Source organism: Tachysurus vachellii, chromosome 8, assembly GCF_030014155.1.
Source record: "Tachysurus vachellii isolate PV-2020 chromosome 8, HZAU_Pvac_v1, whole genome shotgun sequence".
In the NCBI taxonomy this organism is placed as follows: Eukaryota; Metazoa; Chordata; class Actinopteri; order Siluriformes; family Bagridae; genus Tachysurus; species Tachysurus vachellii.
Genome location: NC_083467.1, coordinates 26,939,955 through 26,963,168, shown reverse-complemented (window position 1 = coordinate 26,963,168; position 23,214 = coordinate 26,939,955). Strand labels below are relative to the sequence as shown.

Sequence of the window (23,214 nt, the reverse complement as noted above, 5' to 3'; positions counted from 1 at the left end):
TCTGTCTGACTGTCTCTCTCTCTCTCCATCTCTCCCTCTCTGTGTCTCTCTGTCTGACTGTGTCTCTTCCCCTCTTTGTATATCTCTCCCCCCTGTCTGTCTCCCTCTCTGTCTGACGGTCTCTATCGGTCTCTCTCTCCTTCTCACTCTGTCTGACTGTCTTTCTCTCTCACTCTGTCTAACTCTCTCTCCCTCCCTCACTCTCGCTCTGTCTGACCGTCTCTGTCACTCTCTCTCTGCTTGTCTCTCCCTCTGTCTGACTGTGCCTCTCTGTGTCTCTCATTCTGTCTCCCTCTCTCTGTCTGACTGTGTGTGTCTTTCTCTGTCTCCCTCTCCCTGTCTGACTGTCTTTCTCTTCCTCTTTCCTTATAAACTTTTAAAGCAAAATAAGTGTCTTAATTGCACTGAAACCGGTACGACACTTAATACAGTCTGCATGTTACCATGGCAACACAACACCTCCCTCACTAATTATCGTTGGTTGTCTGGGCAGAAAAACAAATCAAATGGTTTGTGTATGAAATGTCAGTTACATAATATTTATCAATGTTAATATAAAAAAAACAATCTGACTGATCAGAATCCAGAGTTGTTCTGTATTCACTGTACGATACAGAAGCTTTCACACGTGAACTTTGCTCAAAGTTTTATGGTTTTTCCACATGGAACACTTTTAACATCAACAAACGCGAACGCAACGTTAAAACTGATTTCTTGTGACATCATAGTGGGTTTTTATTTCTGACCAATCAGCAGCTCCGCTTTAAACCCACACACACACGTTCTCTCTCAATCACTGTCATTTCTTTATCCCTTTATTTTTTTCCTTCCTTTATTTCTTTTTTTCCTGATCATTAATTTTCTCTTGTATGAAAGTATTACATTTATAACTCTTTATTCATCTTTCTTCTCCTTCTGCAGACACTTTTTATTTCTTGTCTTTGTTTCTGATTCTCTCCTTTTCTTCCTTTACTTCCCACAATTTCCTGTTTTAATTCATCCTTCACTTTTTTTTATTATCCTTTTTGTTTTTTATTCTTTTTCCCCCTCTGTCTGTTTTTCTGGGATTCTCTTTCTCTCTTGTTTTTTCCTAAATGTTCTGTCTTTACTATTCCATCTTTCTATCTTTTTCTTTCTTTAAATATCTCTCATCTTTTACTATTACTTGTTGCTTTTCTGCTGTTTTGGTTCTCTTATGATCACAATTTCTTATTAATTTATACTCTGTCTATCCCTCGCTTTATGTAATTTTGACTTCTCTACAAAAAAAAGTTTTATTTATAAAATAATAAATGATTTAATACCTGAGGGATTCAACGTGACCAATATTCTTTTAAAAATAATATGAATTTTGCTCGGTGCAGGAAGTATTTACATAAACGCTAAACTATATCAAACTTTTATTAAAGACCTCATTTTAAGCTGCTGGATGTACAGATTAAAGAGTTGTGTTAAAGAGTTAAGCCTTGCCAAAACTCCTCTTTAATTAACAACCAAATAACATTTAAAATGAAGAAAATCCATTTACTAAAAGCTGTGTTGAGGAAATGAGTCAGTGTAACAGAGTCAGTTCCTCACAGCTCTGTCTCATGACTCCTTTATAAACATCAAAGTGGTGATTCAGTTCTTTCTGGCAGTGAATTTTAAACCTGCTGCCCAAAGCACCATCTGGAGAACTCGCGCCGTAGAAAACTCGGCTGATCCTCGAGTGGACTAGAGCCATGGCGCACATCACGCACGGCTCTCTGGTGACGTACAGCTCGTACCCGGTGCAGATGTACGGCTGGACGCTTTCCTCAGACGCCGCTGAGGAGAGCTGTGGGTCTGAGACAGTGTATCTGCACGCTGGGTGTTTCCTGTAGCAATACGCACCACCTCCTTGTGCCCAGGCCACGAGGTCGATACACACCATCACAGCATGGTGCAGAGGATGATCTCGGGTCAGGTCGTGACCTACGGCGATGATCCGTCCTGATTTCGGGTCAACGATCACGGCGCCCATGGCGTCCATTCCCTCCTCACGTCCGGATCTTGCAGCGTCTACGGCGGCCGTCATGTATTCCTGGATTTTTGCTTTCTGGCTGGACGTAAAGAGCTCTCCCTTCAAACCCAGCGTGACCTGTTTGTCCTCGTGGAAGGACGTCGGCCAATGACGGCTCGCTCGCTCAAACTGTGGCCGGGTTAAAGGGGCTCGGGCTGGGATTCGGACCAGGAAAGGTTCTCCCAAGCCTTCGACGTTAAAGTCTTTCGAGTTCAGGAGATCGGTCAGGGATGGATGCTGAGTTTGTCCCGTGAAGGCGGTGACTGAGACATCGGTAACGAGACAAACGATCACTTCTAACGCATGAGGACTGCTCTTGTCCTTACAAGCTCTCACTCTTTTAATATGCTGGAGATCTGCTAGAGGACGGACCACAGACAGATCTCTGACCAGACGAGATGTTTGGCGTTTATCGGTGATGGGTGCAGCGAAAGCGTCCAGCAGTTTCACATCCTCACACATTTCATCTGACAGGACAGGAAGGACCTCTGGATCAAACTTCATCCCTTTTCTCTTTTTACTCTCAGGCTCCATTTCACACTTTCACTTAAAGCTGCTCTTCAGTTTGGGGACTTTTTTTAATCCTTCTAGAAAAATCTGCAGTCTCTTGTTTTCATATTTTCAACCTGAATAACCGCTAAAATAAGTTAATAAATAAAACCATTTAAACACTGCTGATAAATAACATAAAAACTAAGCTGTTTATTCTAAAATATAAATCCCTCCATGCGAGTGTCGTCCGGCAGCATTTTATGAACCCCTAGAAACAAAGTGAACGGTTCAAGGTTCCAGACTTTTCAAAAGAATTTGAACTCGTAGTTTAAAAAAAAAAAAACACAAAAACATCATAATAATAATAATAAATATTTCCTAATACGTTTACTTACTGATATCTAATACGATCTATATACGATATCTAAGTTAACTGCAAAATGTCCACTTTATTAAGCGGAACACTTTATAAAATGTTGCACGTCGGAACATCGGTGTATCTGTCACCGTTTTAACCCCACCCGTATTCCGTCAGAGCCCGCCTCTTGTAATAGGATCGGTTCTGTTCTCTTTGCGTATTGGCTGGCTATGTTATGTGTTATCCAATCGTCTTACGGTATTCGAGCGAACAGCCAATCAAAGAGGAGGAGGCGGGATTAGTATGAATACGAGTGGGAAAAGCTTAAAGGACGACTTCGGTCTGAAATACAGCGGTCATTTGCGTTGAGTTTATAACGTAATTCTTGTGCGTGTAGACAAATATCCGTGTTTCCGTGACAGGACGATGAGCAGTGAAATTATTTTTGATACGAATGCTTAAAACGTCCGTGTAGTTTAGTAGTGTAGTCGGTTATTTTGTTTACTTGCATTATGTTTGTACGTAGACTCGGATCAGTGCACTGCGCATGCGCGTTAACTGGATTTAACACGTGCAGAAGCGCTTCTCAGATCAGACCCATGGTGGTGTTGGGCATCGAGACGAGCTGTGATGAGACAGGAGCTGCTGTGGTGGACGAGACTGGGGAGATCCGCGGAGAGTCTTTACACTCACAGAAACAAGTGCATGTGAAGTAAAGATCCGGATTTATTTACACCTGTTTACACCTGAACCGGTTCATACACAGAGCGTCTACATTCACAGGGAATCAAATCGATTTAAGGATGATATCAAATATAAACCAGGTCCAGATCAGTTAGACCTTCGCCTGAGATGTAACATCACATAAACCCTTCACATTATCCTCATATCTGAGGCTCTGTACGCTTTTATAGCCTTAAACTCTTTTGTTTAAATCTACATCTTTGTACACAAAATCCCAAAGTGTTTAAATGTTCACTTTTGGTCCATTCTTTAATGAGCACTTGTGGGTTTTTTTTTTATGTCTTTTCTTCAATTCTAAACTGTTTTAATTTTATGCACGTCAAGATTATTACTTTTTATATTATATAATATATAACTCATTATAATTCTGTGGTGTTCCTGAACACAAACGGCGGAATGTAAGACTTCGTGCTTCAATATTCATTCATCTTCTACCGCTTATCTGATGCTTCAATATTAAGAAGTAAAAAACATCTAAAGAATCATTTGTAGAAGTAAAGAGTTAAAATGTTAAGACTGTGGGTTAAGACCTAAAACTTTTTCTTTTTGTTTTGGACACCAAAACTGAGGCGATATTTGCTTTATTTCATAACCGTACTGACAAAAGGAGCTGAGTATAAACATTATTTTTTAAATCATAGTTTTTTTTCTGTTTTTCGTTACACACTCGTCCTCTCACCAGCCTTTCTTTTTTTTGTCTCTTGAAATTAAAAAAGTATAATACTGTATAATGTATAATGTTACAGAGAAAAAAGAAACATAACCTCGTCTGTCCTGGAGACATCAAAAACGTTTCAGCTTCACCTTTTGACATAAACGCTAATGCTAACGCCTCGTTACTTTAAGTGAATGTGAAATTAACGATTGCACGCTTTTATTAAACTCCTTTGCGTACGTGTTCATGTATAACGGTGCAGAAATTATATATAGAGAAATTCTGCCACCGTGTCATTTAGTGATACTCGAACATCTCTGAAACAGAGCTGAAATCCCACAGCAGCAGAAATGATAGAATTTGTCTCTGTGACATTTCTGCTCTGTGTCAAAGATGTTTACATTTACATTTACATTACATTTACATTACATTTATAACATACAGATGTTAGAACATCTCTAATATGATCAGTCACCAACGTAATCCCTACACGATGTAGTCTCAAATATCTGAACATTGAGACAAAGTGAAGGTTTATAATAGAGATTTATAAAACAGATTTTATTTTATTTTTTTTATTGGACAACCAGTTTTGTATTTTCCTTGTTCAGAGTTTCTCTAAGGTCCTGATTCACTCTTAAGATAAGATTCACAGTTAGACATTTTTAAGCTGAATTACGAGCTCTCTGAGATCATTATTAGACTCTTTATGAATACGGGCCCTGATTTCTAAAAAGTATCCATCTGGTCTGAGATCGAAGCACATTTAGTTTTATGCGAGAGTGATGTGTCAGGAATGAGAAGAAAGCTGGTGATGTTTGTGTTTCTCTCAGTGATGTGAGTCTCTTGTGATCTATTAAAGCTTGATTGAGCTTTTAAGCCTCTTCTTCTGTTCCGGCTTCTGTTTTAATGGCGCTCTTTGTCTTTTCTCAGAGCAGGAGGCATCATTCCGCCCGTCGCCCAGCGCCTCCATCGAGAGAACATTAGCAGAGTGGTGCAGGAGGCTCTGGACAGGAGCGGCGTTATGGCGCGTGAACTCGCCGCCGTGGCCACGACGGTCAAACCGGGTCTGGCGCTGAGCCTCGGCGTTGGCTTACACTTCAGCCTGAATTTCGTTAGACAATACGAAAAGCCTTTCATCCCCATCCATCACATGGAGGCCCACGCTCTGACTGTCAGGATGCTCCAGCACGTGGAGTTCCCGTTTCTGGTGCTGCTCGTGTCAGGAGGTCATTCTCTCCTGGCGCTGGCGAGAGGCATCGACGATTTCTTACTGTTGGGCCAAACACTAGACGAGGCTCCAGGAGACACTTTGGATAAGGTATTAGAGACACCAGTCCAAATGCCAAGGCATGGTTGCGCCAAGCTACAATGCCAGTTATTGTTATTATTATTGTTGTTGTTGTTGTTGTTGTTGTTGTTGTTGTTAATATTATTATTTGACAAAAATAGACATCAGCAACTCAAAACTGTTCATGAGATCTCACTGATGGCATGATAAAAATGATGGCGCACACAGACATACACACACACACACACACACACACACACACACACACACACACACACACACACACACTTCTTTCATGTCACATTTTCTTTCTGGTTCCAGCGACACTAAACAAAAAGGTGTGAACGATCTGTTACTGTTAAAACGCCGGCGTATCAGTGAAAACGAATCATCACCTTCAGACCAATCAGAGTCCAGAATTCAACAATGCTGTGAAATTCTGTTCAGTTCTGTTGTGTTTAGTCTGACTGACTTTTTTTTGACGCAGGTGGCGAGACGTCTGTCTCTGGTGAAGCACCCGAAGTGTCACGGTCTGAGCGGCGGACAAGCGATCGAGGTTTTAGCGAAAGAAGGCGATCGTCTGCGGTTCGGGTTTAAACCGCCGATGGGTCAACACTACGACTGCAACTTCTCCTTTGCTGGCATTCGCAATCAAGTGGCCATGGCTATAAAGAAGAAAGAAAAGCAGGAGGGTAATTATCCTCTGTTCATCTTGTCTGCGAGTGCAGGGGCAGTTTCTCGGGGGTGGTACTGATGCTGTGTTTCTGCAGGCATCGAGCCGGGGCAGTTACTCTCCTGTGTGCAGGACATCGCTGCAGCAGCGCAGCACACCGTCGCATCCCACATCGCCAAACGCACACACAGAGCCGTTTTATTCTGCAGAGCTCGTGGCCTTTTACCCCAAAACAACCCGACGCTGGTAAATTCACCACACATCAATGTTCACACTGAGATGTCACTTAAAACAACCCCAGATTCCTTTAAGCACATCAGAATGTCACAGAATTTGGCAAAGCCTTTGTTAATCTCTGTCTGTCTCTTTCTCTCCCTCTCTCTCTCCCTCTTCCCCCCTCTCTCTCTCCCTCTTCCCCTCTCTCTCTCTCTCTCTCACCACCTTCTCTCTCTCTCTCCCTCTCTCTCTCTTACCACCTTCTCTCTCTCTCTCTCTCTCTCTCTCTCTCTCTCTCTCTCTCTCTCTCTCTCTCACCACCTTCTCTCTCTCTCTCTCACTCTCTCTCTCTCTCTCTTTCACCATCTTCTCTCTCTCTCTCTCTCTCTATCTCGCTCTCTCTCTCTCTCTCTCTCTCTCTCTCTCTCTCTCTCTCTCTCTCTCTCTCTCTCTCTCTCTCTCTCTCTCTCTCTCTCTCTCTCTCTCTCTCGTGCATGCTGCCCCCTGCAGGTCGTATCCGGAGGAGTAGCAAGCAATGAATACATCAGAGAGACACTGAGGATCGTCACTGACGCTACAGACATTCAGTTACTCTGTCCTCCGGCTAAATTCTGCACGGATAACGGAGTGATGATCGCATGGTACGGAGAGAGAGAGAGAAAGTCTTCTACATGGTTACTCACTGTAATAATGTAATATCACATTAAAGGGGCTATTTGTAACATTCAGTTCACTCTTCCTGACAGCATGGTACGGTGTCAGGGTTACAGTAGTGAGCATCACTATGTTTCTCTACATGAACGCTTGTAGAGAAAATTAATTTTGAATCGGAATTCCTAATCGGAAAGTCGGGAAGCTCGGTATATGACCTCAGCATTAAGACATATGGATAAAAGTGTAGTGAAGTAAAATCTGTTCGCTTTTTATTGCTTTTATTAAAGCCTAGAAACACTTAAATATGACAAAGCGCACCTTTAAAAAAATCACTACGTTTGTCTTCAGGAATGGTGTGGAGAGATTAAAGGCGGAAAAAGGGGTTGTGTCACACACTCAGGAGGTCGTCTATGAGCCCAGGTGAGTCCAGGACACATTTCTGTCATTGACCCATGAAGCTGATGCTTGTCATTTTATTCACCTGACCGCGTGTCCTCTCTGTTTTCTCTCAGAGCTCCTCTGGGCAGAGATATCTCTGCTGAGGTGAGGGACGCTACCATCAAGCTTCCTGCGTTAAAACTCAAGATAAAAAGCTAGAGTTTTTAGAGGATTTAACAATGTACATTAGTAAATAAAATGAGGAAATAAAGAGTAGATTGTGCTGTAGCTTGGCTGTGATGAGTTGTCCTCAGGCTGGAGTCACTGATCTGAGAACAGTCACATGTCATTATTGAGGCTCAGTGTTTCCAGATCTAAAGCACAGGAGAACTCTCTGGCGCGAGTCAGGGCTCCAGGATCGGCCGTCCTGCTCCTGCGGGGATGCGGCTCCGGAGCCTGGCGGGTTCCATCAGTGCTGTTGGACGTGTTGCTTCTCTTCTGTGCATCTGGAAAGAGACGTGAGGAAATATAAGACGTGAAATCTCTAAAGCTAAAGCTCCTTTTAAATACAATCAACGAGGAAGTGGTTCAATTTTAAACACATGGTCAACTGGGAATCCTGGAAACGCTCACACGGTGATCCCTGTAGTACGATTCAGAAATATACGGGTCTTGTGGATGAACAGAAGGATCTTCATTACTGGGACTGATTTAAAAATGTTAAAATGAAGTGATAAAATGAGAACAAAGAAACACAAACACCAACTGAAGTGCTTTTCACAGCTGAAATATTTCCCCTGGTCCTAGTGAACTCTAAACACACCCCTGGGTTGTATAGTCTGAGGTTTCACACTGCTCCTACTTTCCCTGGGGTTAACACTGAATCCTGGTTCTTCATAATCTGAGGTTTCACACTGTACTTTCCTAAACTCCGCCTTAACCTTCTTCTAATTTGCATATCTGAATATCAACGACCCTGATTGGATAAATCCTCGTGTGAAATAAATAAATAACAGCTATAACTTTAAATAACGGCTCGTCTCACACGTTCACATCAGTTAGCTAAAAGTTCAGGTCTGTGCTTCTGCACCCGAGCAGGTTCTGTTATCTTTCACATCTTTCTCATCTTTCTTGTTCTTTTGAAGTTTGTTCTTCCTCTAATTTCTCAGCGTGACGTATTTCCCCCCTCACTTCCATGATATTCAGTGTTTTGCCTCCTGACTCTATCTACACAGCCGTTTGTGTTCGGTGTTGTTCAGCTACGTCCTGGTTTTCACCTGATACGAGCTTCATTTTCTGATTGTGTTTCTGTTGCTAAGCAACAAGCCATAACCTTCTAGCAGCGTGTTGTTTCACACTGTACACGTTTGTCACCGTGATGTGGAGTAAAACACTGATCCTGCTTCAGAGCAGAGTTTCATAACCCCAGGAAAAGACATGTTTCATAACCCTGCTTCTATATACACACGTGTGAAACCTTCATCTACCCCAGGGGGTAAAAGCAGGGGTTAGACTGAAGAGAACCCGGGGTTAAAGATCAATCTGGATGAGCGTAGATGTGTCTAAACAATGGTGAAGTCCTTACGTACCTTTATTAGAGCGCAGATGGACAGTTGGTCTGCACTTTGCCTCAAAACTGTACAGAAAATAATGTAAAGAGAAATGTTTAATGGCTGAATTGTTTAAATAAAGATGTTCAGCTACAAAAACTAAATGCGATACAACTGTACGATCTCTATACGTTTTTTTACGCAACACGATTTAAACCACGTCACAGTAACACTATGAATGACACCAGCATACTACAGCTGAATTCTCACATCTGATTGGTCAGGATGTTTTTTAACAGCAGCAGATCTGACCGTCGTTTCGGTTGGTCTAATACGTTACTGTTTCTACGGCAACAGCTTAGTCACATGATGGGGCTTGAATGTTGTTGAGGTTGTTTTTTTTTTTTTAACACAGATGTCTGGTTATTAATATAAAGAAACTTATTTAACATGTATGGAAGGAGTCTCCAGTGTCAGGGATTTGTAAAAGTCTTTCACGGTAACTTAAAAGGCTACATGTTTTTTTTCTTTGTCTTTAACTTTGAGTGGCTAGTGAATAAAAGACTGTTTAGCTGCTATAACATTATTGAGAACAGGAACTAGCTGGTCTTAAGGATAATTTAATAAAATGTAACTATGACATGCGCTCATAGGAAACTAGTCCGTTTTAGGAATTAAGTCCTGTAATTAAGCAGGAAAAATATAATTCGTTAATAACATCATAATACAGCATCTAAAAAATCTGCAAATTCACTCCACACCCAGACGCAGACATGTAATGAGAACGACGTCGTCTGCGGCGATACCTGAGAGACGGAAGACCCAGTTTTCTCTGTCTTTTGAACTCAGAAGTGAATTTGCGAGATATTTTGGCGTCCTTAGCTAAACAGTCCTTCAGCGCTCGATACGTGCTTGGATTTTTCCTGCATTCCACCAGCAGGAGGCGATGTGCGAAGCAGTTGAAGCTGAGGTACCCGAGGGCGTTGGCACAGGCCGTGCGTACCTGAGTGGAGACGAAGTGCCATTTCAATGCAGTTAATGATTCTGAAGACAGAAAGCGGTTTAATGAGATGGATTTGATCAGGTGTACCTCCTCATCCTCGGAGTACAGGTGGGCAGAGAGGTGTTCTATCGCTCCCATAGTCACGACTGCGTCTGGGATACCCGCTCTGGTGTGGGCCAGGCTGGCCAAGAACTCCGCTGGAGCCACGTGCAGCAACACACATGAAAACAATGTTAGGATGTACTGTAATTAGGGTTGCAAAGGGGTAGAAAGTTCCCGGTAAATTTCCGGAAACTTTCCGCGGGAACTTAATCTGGGGAATTTTGGAAATATTCAGAATTGGAAACTTTACAGGAATTTATGGAAATGTACAGGAATTTATGGGAATTTACGGGAATTAATTGGAAATTTATATAAACTATATATATACATATACAAATCTAAATAAACATTTTGTTTGGTCATAAGCAGACGTGCATGCAAGGTACTACAAATTTAAAAAATGACATCTTGACTGATTTAATTGTAAGTAGAACTTATTTCATTGAGTAACACAAAAGCATAATAAACATTATGCTTGTAATAAACATAAACTTAATAATTGTAATAAACATTTTATAGAGGATTTTTTTTATTTCAGGGGGAGTGTGTGTGGGGGGGGAGGGTCATCAAATTATCTGTATGTGTAACACTCCTAATTTACTGCTTATTAATAGTTAGTAAGGTAGTTATTAAGTTTAGGTATTGGGTACAATTAAGAATGCAGCATAAGGTAATGCAGAATAAGGCATTAATATGTGCTTAATAAGTACTAATAAATAGCAAATATTCTATTAATATTCATGCTAATAAACAACTAGTTAAATGACCCTAAAATAAAGTATTACTGTGCATGTTATGGAAGAATGCAAGTACATGCAGGGGGTTTGGCCTCAATGGCCCTCCAGTAAGCAGTGTGTTGTGTGCAAGTGACCGAGGAACGCAGAGTACAAATTCAACTTAAACTGCATTAAATCTTGTTGTTTTAAACAAAATTATGCTGTTAAGATTTTTTTAACTACATTTGTTATAGGCAACTCTGCATTTTTTTCTCAAATTCCCGTTAATTCCCATATATTCCCGTTAATTCCCATGGAAAGTTTCCAGCCTTGAAAATTCCCGGAATTTTGCAACCCTAACTGTAATACATACAGGTGCTGTTCATAAGACTACAGAACACTTGAGAGTTATTTTGTTTGTGACGTGGGTTTGTGTTGTAACACTTTCCGGTAAAGCCAATATGTGACTAGCTCAGGATCTTCGATGTGTGTCGTCCTTCTAGACACGCATCCGTGTTTACGTTATAATACGATAAAATAATTTATAGCACTGAGGGTTCGATATGTCGTCACTATGTCGCTTTACGACTGTGTACAGTACGTTGTGTTTCTGTTCTAACCATCAGAAGAATTTCACTCGATATACTCGACGTTTAAAGCATGGGTTTTTTTTACACATGACAATGTGTACAATACAATCCATATTCAAACTAATGAGGTTATAAGCTGTTATAAGTGTTTCTAACTTACCTGTAATGACCACCGTAGAGTTTTTATCTGATTGTAGTAATTTTACCAGAATTGTGACTCCTCTCGCAGTCAGAGTCACTTGGTCAGAGCGAGTAATCACTTTAGCTAGCACAATCATCTGAAAAACAGTTTATTTTATTTATTAACCCTGTGTAGTTTCTGTGCCTTTATGTAACACCGGGTCTTGAAGAAACATTGTTTTATTCCGCTATGTGCTTGAAATGACAATAAAAGCATCCTGACTCTTGACTAATGATAATAAAGCAAAGAAAAACGTTTTTTGTTTTGTTTTACACAAACCTGAAATGCAGCTTTGGCCCTTTCGGTTTCATCGTCTGAACCTAAAAACGTTTCGAATGCCTGCACTGGAACTCCTCCGGTTTTCTTAATAGCCACCTGCTGCTTTGGATTATTGTACGCGAACAGCGCCAGGGCATGTCCTGCCTCCAGACAGACGCTCTGATAAAATGTCACACGCAAAACAGGCTGAAAAACGAACCTACGCATGCTGTTTACAAATCAGTCGGGACAAATCAAACCCAAACAGAAATATAACGATATAAATGACGAATAAATAACACTGTGGATCAAATGGGATAAAGATGTAAGGTCACTCTGTCTTGGGCTTGTAGCAGGTCCAGGATGACGTCGTAGGAGAAGTTTTCTTGTTCCCAGAAAGTCGTCTGAAGCTCCTTGTTTCCCATCAAGATGCAAGCTAGAGTCTGAGAGACCTGGACCTGGTGAGGTGCAATAAAACATGAAGCGCTAACTTTCTACTTTTGAAGATTGTACAGCTGACACGACACATAATCTTTCTAGAACGTTATTTGGCGTTAATGTAAGGAGTCTCCGGTGTCAGTGTTTTATTCACTGGTGTTCTCAGTGACACTAAAGACGTATAACGTAAGTAATAAGAGACAAACATTCCACAACGTTGAACGTAACCAAAAATATACGAAAAGGTATAAAGCGTTTAAATAAAAACAACAAAATACAAAACAAAATAAGCCCTAAATGTGACTTCAGGAAGAAGAGTTCTGGCATGGTAAGAGTAACTCACAATAACTCGCACGCACACACACTCTTTATGTACCTTAACCTGAAGAGATCTGTGGTTTTGCAGAAGCTCCAACAACGTCGGAACAGCTTTTTCCTCATAAATCACATTTTGGCTGTGTCTGTTATTAGTGTGTGCTACTCCTGTATACAGATAACAAGCTCGATTTTATTTGTAAATGTTTAAACGAATCATTTTTTTTTTTATGTAATATTTAAAGACTGATCAGATATTACCAATGCACAGGGTCCTGAGTGCGGTGATGCCACTGAGCACTGTGCTTTCAGTAGCACGGGACCCACGCAGCAGTCGCACTAGCGGCGGCACGCCGTTTTCCAGACACAGACCGCTCTGATGGGCGTGGCAGTCTCGGCTGAGGGCTATCACAGCCTGGCATCCTGCAAATCATAAAACCAGATAGTTAGGAAAAAAGAACCTTCAGGTGACCTGCTTCACAAACTGCATTTTATAGATAGAATGTGAAGACAACTCTGGCTGAAAAGGGTCTAGAGGGAGTTTGACGAATAGATGCTCGACGGGAGCTTTAAAACAGACCTGTCACACTCGAGCGCCAGACACGAAGAAGTGCACCTGGTGTTTAAACCTGGAAGTCAAATAACTTCCTGTGACCGTGTCATGTAAGTCATGGACACTGATAGCAAAAACAAGAGGCGAGAAGCAGTGTACGAGGAGCGGAGTCCCGACGGGGGTCGGCTATTCCTAAGCGCACGTCTGCGTGCCTTATGAGTCTAGCAGACGAGTAGCATCTCGAGACAGGAAGTATCGCTCGCTTTCCCACCGGACGTGACCCTTCTCACAGTAGAAGGATGAACGCTCAGGCCAAATGGCTATCGATCAACGTTCAGCATGGCTTATCCAGGACCTTTCATCGCCATGTCGTCGAGGACTGTTTTTACTGCGCTTGGCACGCGGTTTTGTTAACCTCATGAGAGCATACGAGACGACAGCTTCGCTCGGAAGGAATTATTTTAAATTTATGATCGCCCCAGATGCTGAGAAAAAGATGTGCTGTGGATTTTGGAATAGTACACGCTGTAACGAGCTGAGCTCTCTCCGGTCCCGTCCCCGCGGCCTTACCTACGTATTGCATTTTATCCGACGTGGACAGGAGCAGATCCAGGATGAAACGGTAGCTGATGAGCTCGGCAATGTGCTTCTGCTGCTTCCGTGTGTGTCCTGCTAAGACCCAGAGAGCCGTCGCACCCTGCTCCCTCACCTCCTGGTCAAAAACCTGTGGCACCAGAACAGAAACATGTTCTCACTCATTAGATTTGTTGCTAGAACAAGATTTAATTAGATTAATTTTTAACCAAAAGCAATAATGTTATCGACATAGTTGCATTTAATCAGATTAGTTTTTGTTTTTTTTTTCAATTTCATTATTCCAGTTATGTAGAAATCCCTAATAAATTAAATTAAGGTATTAGAATCTGGAAACTCTGGCTGAGGATTAACACGTCTTGGCATAAATCAGTTTTAAAGCAATGGGATTAGAATTTAAACGTTAATCGCTTAACCTTTAAGAGCCGTAGAAGGTGTTTGGTGGCGGATTGGTTCAGAAAGTGCTCCTGTATGAGAGGATTCTGGTGCGCTATGGCTTCCAGGGCTTTGGCGGCTTTCACCTGGCTGGAGATCTTTCTGCAGCTCAGGACCTGCACCACAGAGGTCACAGCACACATGCCAACAATCAGGTCCTGGTTCTCCCTGTGGTCACGAGCCAGCTCAGCCAGAGCCAGACACGCCTCACCCTGAAGTAGCTCTGTCTCACACACACACACACACACACACACACACACACGTCTTCAAGTTCAAGATCAAATACAAGGTGTGTATTATTTTATTGTCTAAGCTAACAGACAGGCAGTAAAATTGCAAACCCCAGTGTCGGAAAACTCTAACACCTTCTGACCAAACAGATTGGAGAACGTCTTTAAAAAGACTATTTATAAAAAAAAAGTAATTTTTAGTATATTATACATACATAATTAGTGAATACAGATCTATCAGTTTTATAAAGAGGTGAATGGTTACTGAGTGTTGCTATGGCAATTTTATTCTCTAGTGAGTACTGTACCGGAGTTCACGGTGAGTAGATCGACCAGTGGTGGGACGGCTCCGCAAAGTGCCACCGTGGTCTGGTTTTGGGGACAAGCGGCACACAGTGCCTGGATACATCTCACAGAGTTCACCAGCACATCCTGGAGGTCAGAGGTCAGCAGCTGTACCACGGGAGCGACTCCACCCTCATAGAACACACACACACACACAGAGAAATGTATGGTAATTAGAAAGATACTTCATCAGACAGTATCGTAGGCCTGTATCTCAGGCGTCATTGGGCATCAAGGCAGGATACACCCTGGACGGAGTGCCAACCCATCAAGGGCACACACACACACTCATTCACTCACGCACTCACACGCTACGGACAATTTTCCAGAGATGCCAATCAACCTACCATGCATGTCTTTGGACCGGGGGAGGAAACCGGAGTACCCGGAGGAAACCCCCGAGGCAAGGGGAGAACATGCAAACTCCACACACACAAGGTGGAGGTGGGAATCGAACCCCCAACCCTGGAGGTGTGAGGCAAACGTGCTAACCACTAAGCCACCGTGCCCCCTATTATAAAACATGTTAATGCTATTTTTCCATGAGTACTGCTTTATAGTGTCGCTGTAAATTTGTACCGATGTAGACTCACCAGTTCTGCTATTTGAGTCTGATACGTCCCGCTGTGAGCAGCCAGGTCTGTCAGGATAACGGTGCAGCGCGACTGAAGCTCTGGATGATGGCTGCTGAGGTGATTGATGAGCACTCGGACAGCACCGAAGCGCACCATCTCCTCACACACCGGGACATTCTTCGTCATGTGACACAACACGGCCGCAGCCATACGCTGTAGCAACAACCTCCCACTGAGCAAAATGTTCACCAAGACTGAGATCCCACCTGTTACAGCACATACAGTACACACTGAGCATTGTTACACACTGTTACTGTACAAAGAGTACAGCGCTGCAAAACTCTACATTCTCATTGGTCAGAAAGGTTTACTTAAATCGCAGGTTTACTATTTTTATTGTGCTTGTTCTAATACGTCACCGTTTCTATAGAAAAAGCTTGTTTGGAGGTTTTAAACTTTAAGTATTTGAGTAATTTCAAAATGGAGAGCTGTGATTTTTGTTTTATTAACTTCACTTCACTTCACTTCAGTAAGGTAACAGTATCTCCTATTTACTTTTTTCTAACAGCTCAGCCTGTCAATTTCTATTGCTTATATACATATACACAAGTTCCTGTTTAATGACTTTTTCTTTTCTTACTATGAGGAAAAAAGGAAAAGATCCTCAATAGGTTTTCCTTTATTCAAGCATAAAATGTGTGGTTTAATATACACACATGTACACTATGTTCAAAACCAAGTTACACGACTGAAAACAAACACCACATGACCTGCATCCATGATGTGCTCCCAGAAGGGGTCAGCGTTCACACAGAGAGCCTCCATGCATCTGAGAGCCATCTCTAACCTCCTGTTCTCCTGACTCTGTAACATCTCTGTAGCCACAAACACACACAAATGTCATTTCAGATTATAAATAAACATTCTCTGTAGTGACTACTAAACAATACAGAGTCTAAAAGACTGCTGGTGTGTGGGGAATGTTATCAAATGGTAGAGGGCTTGTTGCCTGCCTAAGAGATGGTGGACTAGGTGCTCATGCTAATAGAGAACTTAGCATTTACTTGCATTCTTTCACACAGGGGTCAAAATACCACCATCTGGTCTGAAAAGCAGCTTGTGTGAGGAGAATTAGCTTAAATGGTAGTGCATTGTTCAGCATGGAAGAGGCAGTGGAATGAATGCCCACTGTTTAGATGTTCTAGTAAGACTTTCAGATGGAAGGATGACCTTGTCAGACTATGTCCTGAGAATGGGCGGTCCTTCAATCAACAAATGTTCTTCTGTTTCCTTGACTGTTGATGTGAAAACAGTCGGACCAAACATTATTACAGTCGGACCAAACATACAGCATTATAACCACTATGTTCTAAAAATCTGAGGTAACGTATCAAGCAAGAAAAAAAATCAAGAGAAAAACAACTTAGTATTTTCTATTGTGTCAGCATGTCACCTTTGAAACCAGCAGAAAGCTCGATATGTTACTGACTAATGTTTTATTTATAATAAAATGTGTAATGGTGCATACTGCTATATGCAAACTCCAGAAGTACTGTCATGTTCAGCATACCAACAAGAATCCTCCACACAGGAAGGCCATCCAGATTCAGCTGAATGAAACGCCTGAGGATGTCGATGTGGAAGTACAGGGCCGCCAGCTGGACCACGTTATTGCCCTCGCTGTCTGTCGTTCTCCAGTTTGCCCCATTTGACAGCAGGTAGTCCAGAACCTCCAGAGATCCTGACATGGCTGAGAGTAAGAGCGGCGTGCTGCAATACCTATGACACACCAGATTAGCTGTGATTCCTCCTAAACACTTAACCCTGATGTAAATGGACATAATAAATCTTTTAACCTACTCTGCAGATATGTATATATCCAGCAATCCAGGATCCTTTCTGCACAGGGCCTGGACACATGAGACCTGGCCGTAAAAGGCGGAGAAGTGCACAGCTAGCCAGCCCCTCCTGTCCACGAGCGTGCAATCGACTTGCAGAGCGATCAGGCAGTTGAGGGCCTCGAGGGAGCCACACTGGGCAGCTAGGTGCAGTGGTGTGAGTCCTGAGGGAAATGTGGATAACAAAACAAAATAATTTACATTTTATTTTCATGAGACTGAAAAATCATTGTTAAAAGGACTGTAGCAAATAATTGTTTTGGGGATTGAGATGATAAAAGAAAAATAAATGGTTGCAAGACCTGACAAGAACTACATTTATATTGTAAGAAATGTTAAAGCCACTGGCCAGAACTATGAACACCCAGACTGTACAAAGAGAAGCTAAGCTACCTGTACAAATAAAGAAAATGGACAACTAAAAATTTCCTTCCCTTTCTTTCTAGCTACTCCAAAACACCACTAAACTCAATAAATTGGAAGCTAGTTTGTAGCATGGAATATATACACAAAAAATATCAACAAAAATTATTAAAAATAACAAGGAGGACAAGCTAATCTCCAAATGCAACATGTATGCAACACATGTCCTCTAGCAGAGTCTTAAAATATATCAATTTTAGCTCATTTTGTGTAACAACCAGCCTTGTAACAAAGCATTACACAACACCATGTGATATTATAAACATCTTGTACTTTTAAACTATAAAAGGAGTGTTTGAGATTTATTTGTGCAGGAATTGTCACCTACACTCACTGGCTGTCTGACAAGAAGGCTGTGTTAATTCAGATAACCCCACTTTACAACCGTGGTAAGCAGGAAATCATCTCACAACACTAAACATTAAAGACTTAAGCTGGAGCTTGGGCTACACCAATAGAAGACCACGTCAGATTCCAATCCAGACATCAAAAAACAGGAAACCTGAGGCTACAGTGCACACACACAGGAAAAAATTCAAAGACACCCGAACCATCCTTTATCTTATTGGCTGTAATAGAAATAAATCCATCAAACTAAAACAACATCCCTATGATACTTCCTGTTTCAAAAGGAAACACTGTACATCCATAAAGAGACTCTTATGAGATTATGACCCTCATGTGTGTGGGTGAGGGTACCAGAGCAAATGAACCTCCCGACACATGGCTGGTTAAGGTTGATGCCAGCGGCTGCCAGTTGGTAGATAATGTGTGGCTGGTTCCACATAGCGGCGTGGTGGAGTAAAGAGTAGCCTCGCCCATCTAGTGCTCCAAGGTGGCCCAGAGGGTTTTTACGACTTAGCGTGTGAAATACCGCTGAGAGGCCTCGCTCGGCAGCTGCACGCAGTCCGTACGGTACGCTCTGTGGGCAAGTCGAACATCAGCTCCAACCACAATACTAACAACAAAACTAATAAAAAATTTAGCTGCCTTTGCTTTCTCAACTTCTTGACTGTATTCAGAAATGACGTACTAGTAGATAGTGGAGATTTCATACCAAAATTTCACTTTTGCTTATTCAGAATTCAGAAATAATAATCTTGTCGCTTTAAAGTCAGTAAAAATGAAGACACGTTATTCAGAGATGTTGCGTTTCTGGAGCAGATTTTAGTACTGAGATCATCCATCCATCCAGCCATCTTCTACCGCTTATCCGGGGCCGGGTCGCAGGGGAGATCATTTTAAATTAATTACTGAGATAATTTTAAATTAATTACTTTATAGTGAGAAAATCGTAAGCAAAGCAGATGAGGGCTCAGTCAGATAATTCTTTAAACTACTGTCCAGTTTTCTTTATAGGACTGTGTATGCAATTAACAACAATTGCAAAAGCTTAAAAGTTTAGATGTAAAATATAGCCTCATATCATCTACATTCCACACACAGTACAGATCCACAAGCTTCAGCTTTAACACTTCCTGCAAAAGATTAGGATGTGCTGGGTCAAGTGCTATGTTATCAGCTCTGAATAATGTGTGTGGAAGCCATTTTATTAAATTAGATATTTATTTATATTTAATTATTACTTACCTTGCACTGTATGGCTTTGGCATAACCAAACGTTTTCTTAAATTGCTCATAAAGTTGAAAGTCGGTTAAGGGCAGTTTCTGTTCTCGCATGTTTTTGATGGATTTGTTCATGACTTCCCACCACTGCACACTGCTGGGTTGAGGGTAAAAGGATGCCAGTGCGATAGAGATCACACTGTAGCTGCAGAACAAGAAAAGGATTACAGTACAGGATGACACCGTGTACAGATGATACAGGTATGAACAGTGAGCTTGTCCTAGTCCAACCTTTTTCCATCAATCTCACTGAGGGGGATTGGATAGTGATCCTTGTAGGTGGAATCTTGTAGTAGGTCATTTAAATAGCTCACTGCATGATTCTGTAGAGTCATGAAGGCAGCCTGGACAAGAATACATCAATTCTGTTCACTGTGATAGATATGATATAACTTAGGTGAACATAATTTTATGATAATCTGGTGTTTTAAACTATGGAGAAGATTATCTACCAGAGTGACATCTCACAACAGAGCAAAGCAGAACCTACATTGTATTTCTCATATGTCGATCGATCTCTAAGGACCAAATGCTGATTATTATTTGCACATAAGTGATTAATATCACGTTACACTACATTTCTTTAACAAGTTGAAGTTGTGCTACAATAAAATACAATGTTTAGAAGAGAATATCTTGAGAAGAGAATAAAGGCTTGAAAGGCTTTTAGTCCATAGAAAGCAATGCTCATTGTTTCCCCGTTTTTCAGGCTGCATGGAACATCTGGTCTGCAAAGAGAACCAGAAGTTTAGTGTAGAGAAATTGTTTTATACAGTCTTATTGTCCACTGTATGATGGATATATTTATAGATACCTAGTAATGCATTACAATAGTCCAGTCTAGAGGTCTTGAATGCATGAACTAGCATCTGATGCTGAGAAGCTAGTTCATGCATTCATGACCTCTAGACTGGACTATTGTAATAAATTACTAGGTGGTTGTTCTGCATCTTTAATAAATAGTCCAGAATGCAGCTGCCAGAGTTCTCACCAGGACAAGAAAGTATGATCATATAACCCCAATTTTATCATCTCTACACGGGCTAGCTGTTAAGTTTAGAATTGATTACAAACTGCTGCTACTTACAGTACATACAAGGCTCTTAATGGTTTAGCTCCCATGTATCTAACTATTCTTCTAACACAAGGCTCTAGTTGGACTCTGCGATACTAAAGAGGAGATGTGAACTCCATGTGATCTTTTGCATCTATACAACATTTGTTTGACTGTATTTTTATAATCACACCCTCCGGTGTCACCCATATGATGATGAGGTTCCCCTTTGAGTCTGGTTCCTCTCAAGGTTTCTTCCTTTAGTATCTAAGGGAGTTTTTCCTCCCCACAGTCACCTGAGTCACCTCAGACTTGCTCATTGGGGATAAATACATACACATTGTGAACTAAGTCTAGCTAATATTAATCTTGAATTTTGTATCCTGTTAATCTTTATATTATTCTTTATAAAAACTTTTTGTTCTATGTTTATGTTTTGTAAAGCTGCTGTAAGACAATGTCAATTGTAAAAAGCGCTATACAAATAAACTTGAATTGAATTGAATTGAATTTTTGCTCTGTATTTACCAGCAATCATTGTTGTATGACGTGCCAAATAATTTCTATTAGATGCAGTTATTTTTGTGTGTACATTTTATCCTGGCCCTCTTACACAAAGAGTTCGATACAACTGTATTGTGTTGTTTCTAGAATTATCGGGGCTTTTAAGAGAAAATGATATTGTTGATCGTTGTAGCTTGTAGCAGATCTTCTAAATTAGTCTGGATTGGGAAATCGTGTTTATTAAATTATGTAGAGTGCATTCAGAATTATGCAAATTTCAGTGTCCATTTTGGACTCATCCTCACCTTCATCTCCTCAGTGATGTGCTCCAGCTCAGGAGTCCCGACGTCAACCTCAATCCCTCCGTGAAGATGGAAATACTCGTTTGGTTTGTAGGGGAAGTGCTTACAGGAAAATTTAGGTCTGAGGAGAAGAGGTGGTAACTCGCGCTCGGTTTTTAGCAAGTCATCTGTCAAAGTAAAAGAAACACCATTGTGAACTTGTGAGCCTGGTTTACGCACTACTTCCTGTTCAAAATGTCACTATTTCCATAAAATCATAATGGCCAAGGTTTGTCTTATTGAACCACACATCTTGGAGTGCTTTATGCCTTTTTTCTTTCGTTTTATTCGTTTTATTCATTTTCGACTTCATTTTCAAACACAGCTTGTCATGTTTAGAGACAGCAAAGACGTGCTGAAGATCTTTATAAAACTTAATATATAAAGCTTATAAAACTTTATAGCTTCAAATCTGAATGTTACAAAGCAGTGACTCAACCACTGACTCAACAACCCTCTATAAATATAATGTAGAAGGAGATTCATGAGTCCAGACCTGAGAAGGGCAGCAGCATTTGAGACAAGTCTGGAATCCTCATCTTCTTCCTCAGGCCAATGAGGAAAGGCACGAGGAAGCTGATGAGCTTCAGGTAGGCCAGGTCGCGGGCCAGCTCCACTTTGCATCCCAGGTGTTTCTTCACCAGCCTCATGTGGCGAGAGAGCCTCTGCTGCAGCCGCTGGTATGTGTTCAGCTCCAGCGTGTCCTCAGTCAGACGCACCACGTTGGAAAGGCTGTATGTGCCCTCAAAGATGAAGAGGTTCTCATGCTGATAGACCCTGGTCAGGTACGAGGTGATCTTCAGCAGGATGTTTTCTGTGTACTGAGCAAAGAAATTCTGCTCCTCTGCACTGTTGGGCTCGTAGGTTGGGTCAGGGTTGTGTTTGTCATCCTCGTATATGCCCTGGTAACATGGGTCATCAGAGATGTCCACTAAACCTACGGAAAACAGCGCACAAGGTAAAGACCGGGTTTCAGAAAGAGGTGAAGTCATTCAATTTTAAAAAACAACAATAAACCATGTCTTCTACCAACCAATGGTCCTACCAGTCAGTCAGACAGATAGATAGATGGATAGAAGATAGACAGACAGACAGACAGACAGATAGATAGATAGATAGATAGATAGATAGATAGATAGATAGATAGATAGATAGATAGATAGATAGATAGCACTATGCATCTGCTATTGGAAACTTAGCAAGGATATCTTTTTCAACCTAAAGTTAGACAGACAGACAGACAGACAGACATCTCTGTGGACCTGCTGCAAGAAACTCAGCAATCTTGTCTTTCTCAGCTTGAGGAACTCTGTTGGGATCCATATCCATGTTGGACCTCCACAGTTCCAGAAAGCAGGGCCGTTTTTCTTTAGGGATGTACGCTCCGTGCCACAGGGCCTTCATGGTGTAATCGATGTTTATGAGGATCTGCCCCACCTTGGTGTCACAGTAGGCCGGGGTCAGATGGCACGCAGAGCTCTGATCAGGGTTCGGCTCCAGGCTGATGGACGGCACTTGGTTGAAGCAGTATATTCCCACTGTGAGCTCTTGGATTATCTGATGGACCACTCTGTAGTCCATAGACACCCCGGAGTCACAGGGGGCCAGGATGATGGCGTTGGGCTGAAAAACAGCTTGGATTTGTCTGATCATTCCAGATGGAGGTTCTATAGGCTGTGTGAAATCCTCTCCACCGAACAACCAGCTGCAGGAGGTGAGACTGAGCAGCTCCTGAACTTCTCTCCAGTCGTATTTCTTAAAGAAGTCTTGTGCCGAACTTACCGCTGACTCCATCCTCTCAGATCCGTACGTTAGCTTCTCTTCTATAAAACCGTACATCGACAATAAACAAATCTGTATTATTTTGTGACAGAACCCGTCGTCATGGCAACAGGAGACGCGTTGTGGGGACGTCGAACACGAGATGGCGCTGTTGCTCACTTTTTAAACCGCAGTCTCAGTTCATGACGTGTGCGGAAGT

At 41.7% G+C, this 23,214-nt stretch overlaps 3 protein-coding genes across 4 annotated transcripts; 1 reads left to right on the top strand and 2 right to left on the bottom strand.

Moving 5' to 3' along the window:
- Positions 1-461: 461 nt before the first annotated feature.
- adat3 (adenosine deaminase tRNA specific 3) lies at positions 462-2,916 on the bottom strand. The gene has a single exon (XM_060877098.1). The coding sequence runs from the start codon at positions 2,573-2,575 to the stop codon at positions 1,553-1,555; it is 1,023 nt and encodes a 340-aa protein (XP_060733081.1). The 5' UTR covers positions 2,576-2,916; the 3' UTR covers positions 462-1,552.
- A 297-nt stretch (positions 2,917-3,213) lies between these two features.
- Positions 3,214-9,226, top strand: osgepl1 (O-sialoglycoprotein endopeptidase-like 1). Of its 2 annotated transcripts, none has more exons than XM_060877094.1 (7): positions 3,214-3,603; positions 5,224-5,611; positions 6,069-6,273; positions 6,352-6,500; positions 6,981-7,111; positions 7,473-7,544; positions 7,637-9,226. In XM_060877094.1, exons 1-7 carry the CDS (start codon positions 3,404-3,406, stop codon positions 7,719-7,721), a joined length of 1,230 nt encoding a protein of 409 aa, XP_060733077.1. In that variant the 5' UTR covers positions 3,214-3,403; the 3' UTR covers positions 7,722-9,226. The 2 variants fall into 2 exon arrangements, with proteins under 2 accessions (XP_060733077.1, XP_060733078.1); XM_060877095.1 differs by having other exon boundaries at positions 3,473-3,603; positions 5,229-5,611.
- ankar (ankyrin and armadillo repeat containing) lies at positions 7,842-23,206 on the bottom strand. Its single transcript, XM_060877092.1, has 22 exons — positions 22,496-23,206; positions 21,730-22,170; positions 21,198-21,361; positions 19,566-19,678; positions 19,299-19,479; positions 18,408-18,630; positions 17,248-17,449; positions 16,958-17,166; positions 16,158-16,262; positions 15,406-15,653; positions 14,776-14,944; positions 14,219-14,460; positions 13,779-13,932; positions 12,917-13,078; positions 12,717-12,823; positions 12,238-12,360; positions 11,924-12,082; positions 11,624-11,741; positions 10,143-10,252; positions 9,859-10,055; positions 9,092-9,138; positions 7,842-8,008 (listed from the first exon to the last, which is right to left on the bottom strand). Exons 1-22 carry the CDS (start codon positions 23,070-23,072, stop codon positions 7,842-7,844), a joined length of 4,218 nt encoding a protein of 1,405 aa, XP_060733075.1. The 5' UTR covers positions 23,073-23,206.
- Between the last annotated feature and the right edge of the window lie 8 nt (positions 23,207-23,214).

Excerpts from the sequence above, each read along its gene's own strand:
- adat3 (XM_060877098.1), bottom strand. The coding sequence starts at position 2,575 with ATGGAGCCTGAGAGTAAAAAGAGAAAAGGGATGAAGTTTGATCCAGAG.
- osgepl1 (XM_060877094.1), top strand. The coding sequence starts at position 3,404 with ATGTTTGTACGTAGACTCGGATCAGTGCACTGCGCATGCGCGTTAACT. Across the intron at positions 3,604-5,223 it reads CAGAAACAAGTGCATGTGAA|AGCAGGAGGCATCATTCCGC; the intron begins GTAAAGATCCGG and ends GTCTTTTCTCAG. Across the intron at positions 6,274-6,351 it reads GAAGAAAGAAAAGCAGGAGG|GCATCGAGCCGGGGCAGTTA; the intron begins GTAATTATCCTC and ends GTGTTTCTGCAG.
- ankar (XM_060877092.1), bottom strand. The coding sequence starts at position 23,072 with ATGTACGGTTTTATAGAAGAGAAGCTAACGTACGGATCTGAGAGGATG. Across the intron at positions 15,654-16,157 it reads GGAGCACATCATGGATGCAG|GTGGGATCTCAGTCTTGGTG; the intron begins GTCATGTGGTGT and ends GTGCTGTAACAG. Across the intron at positions 12,361-12,716 it reads ACAGATCTCTTCAGGTTAAG|GTCCAGGTCTCTCAGACTCT; the intron begins GTACATAAAGAG and ends GCACCTCACCAG.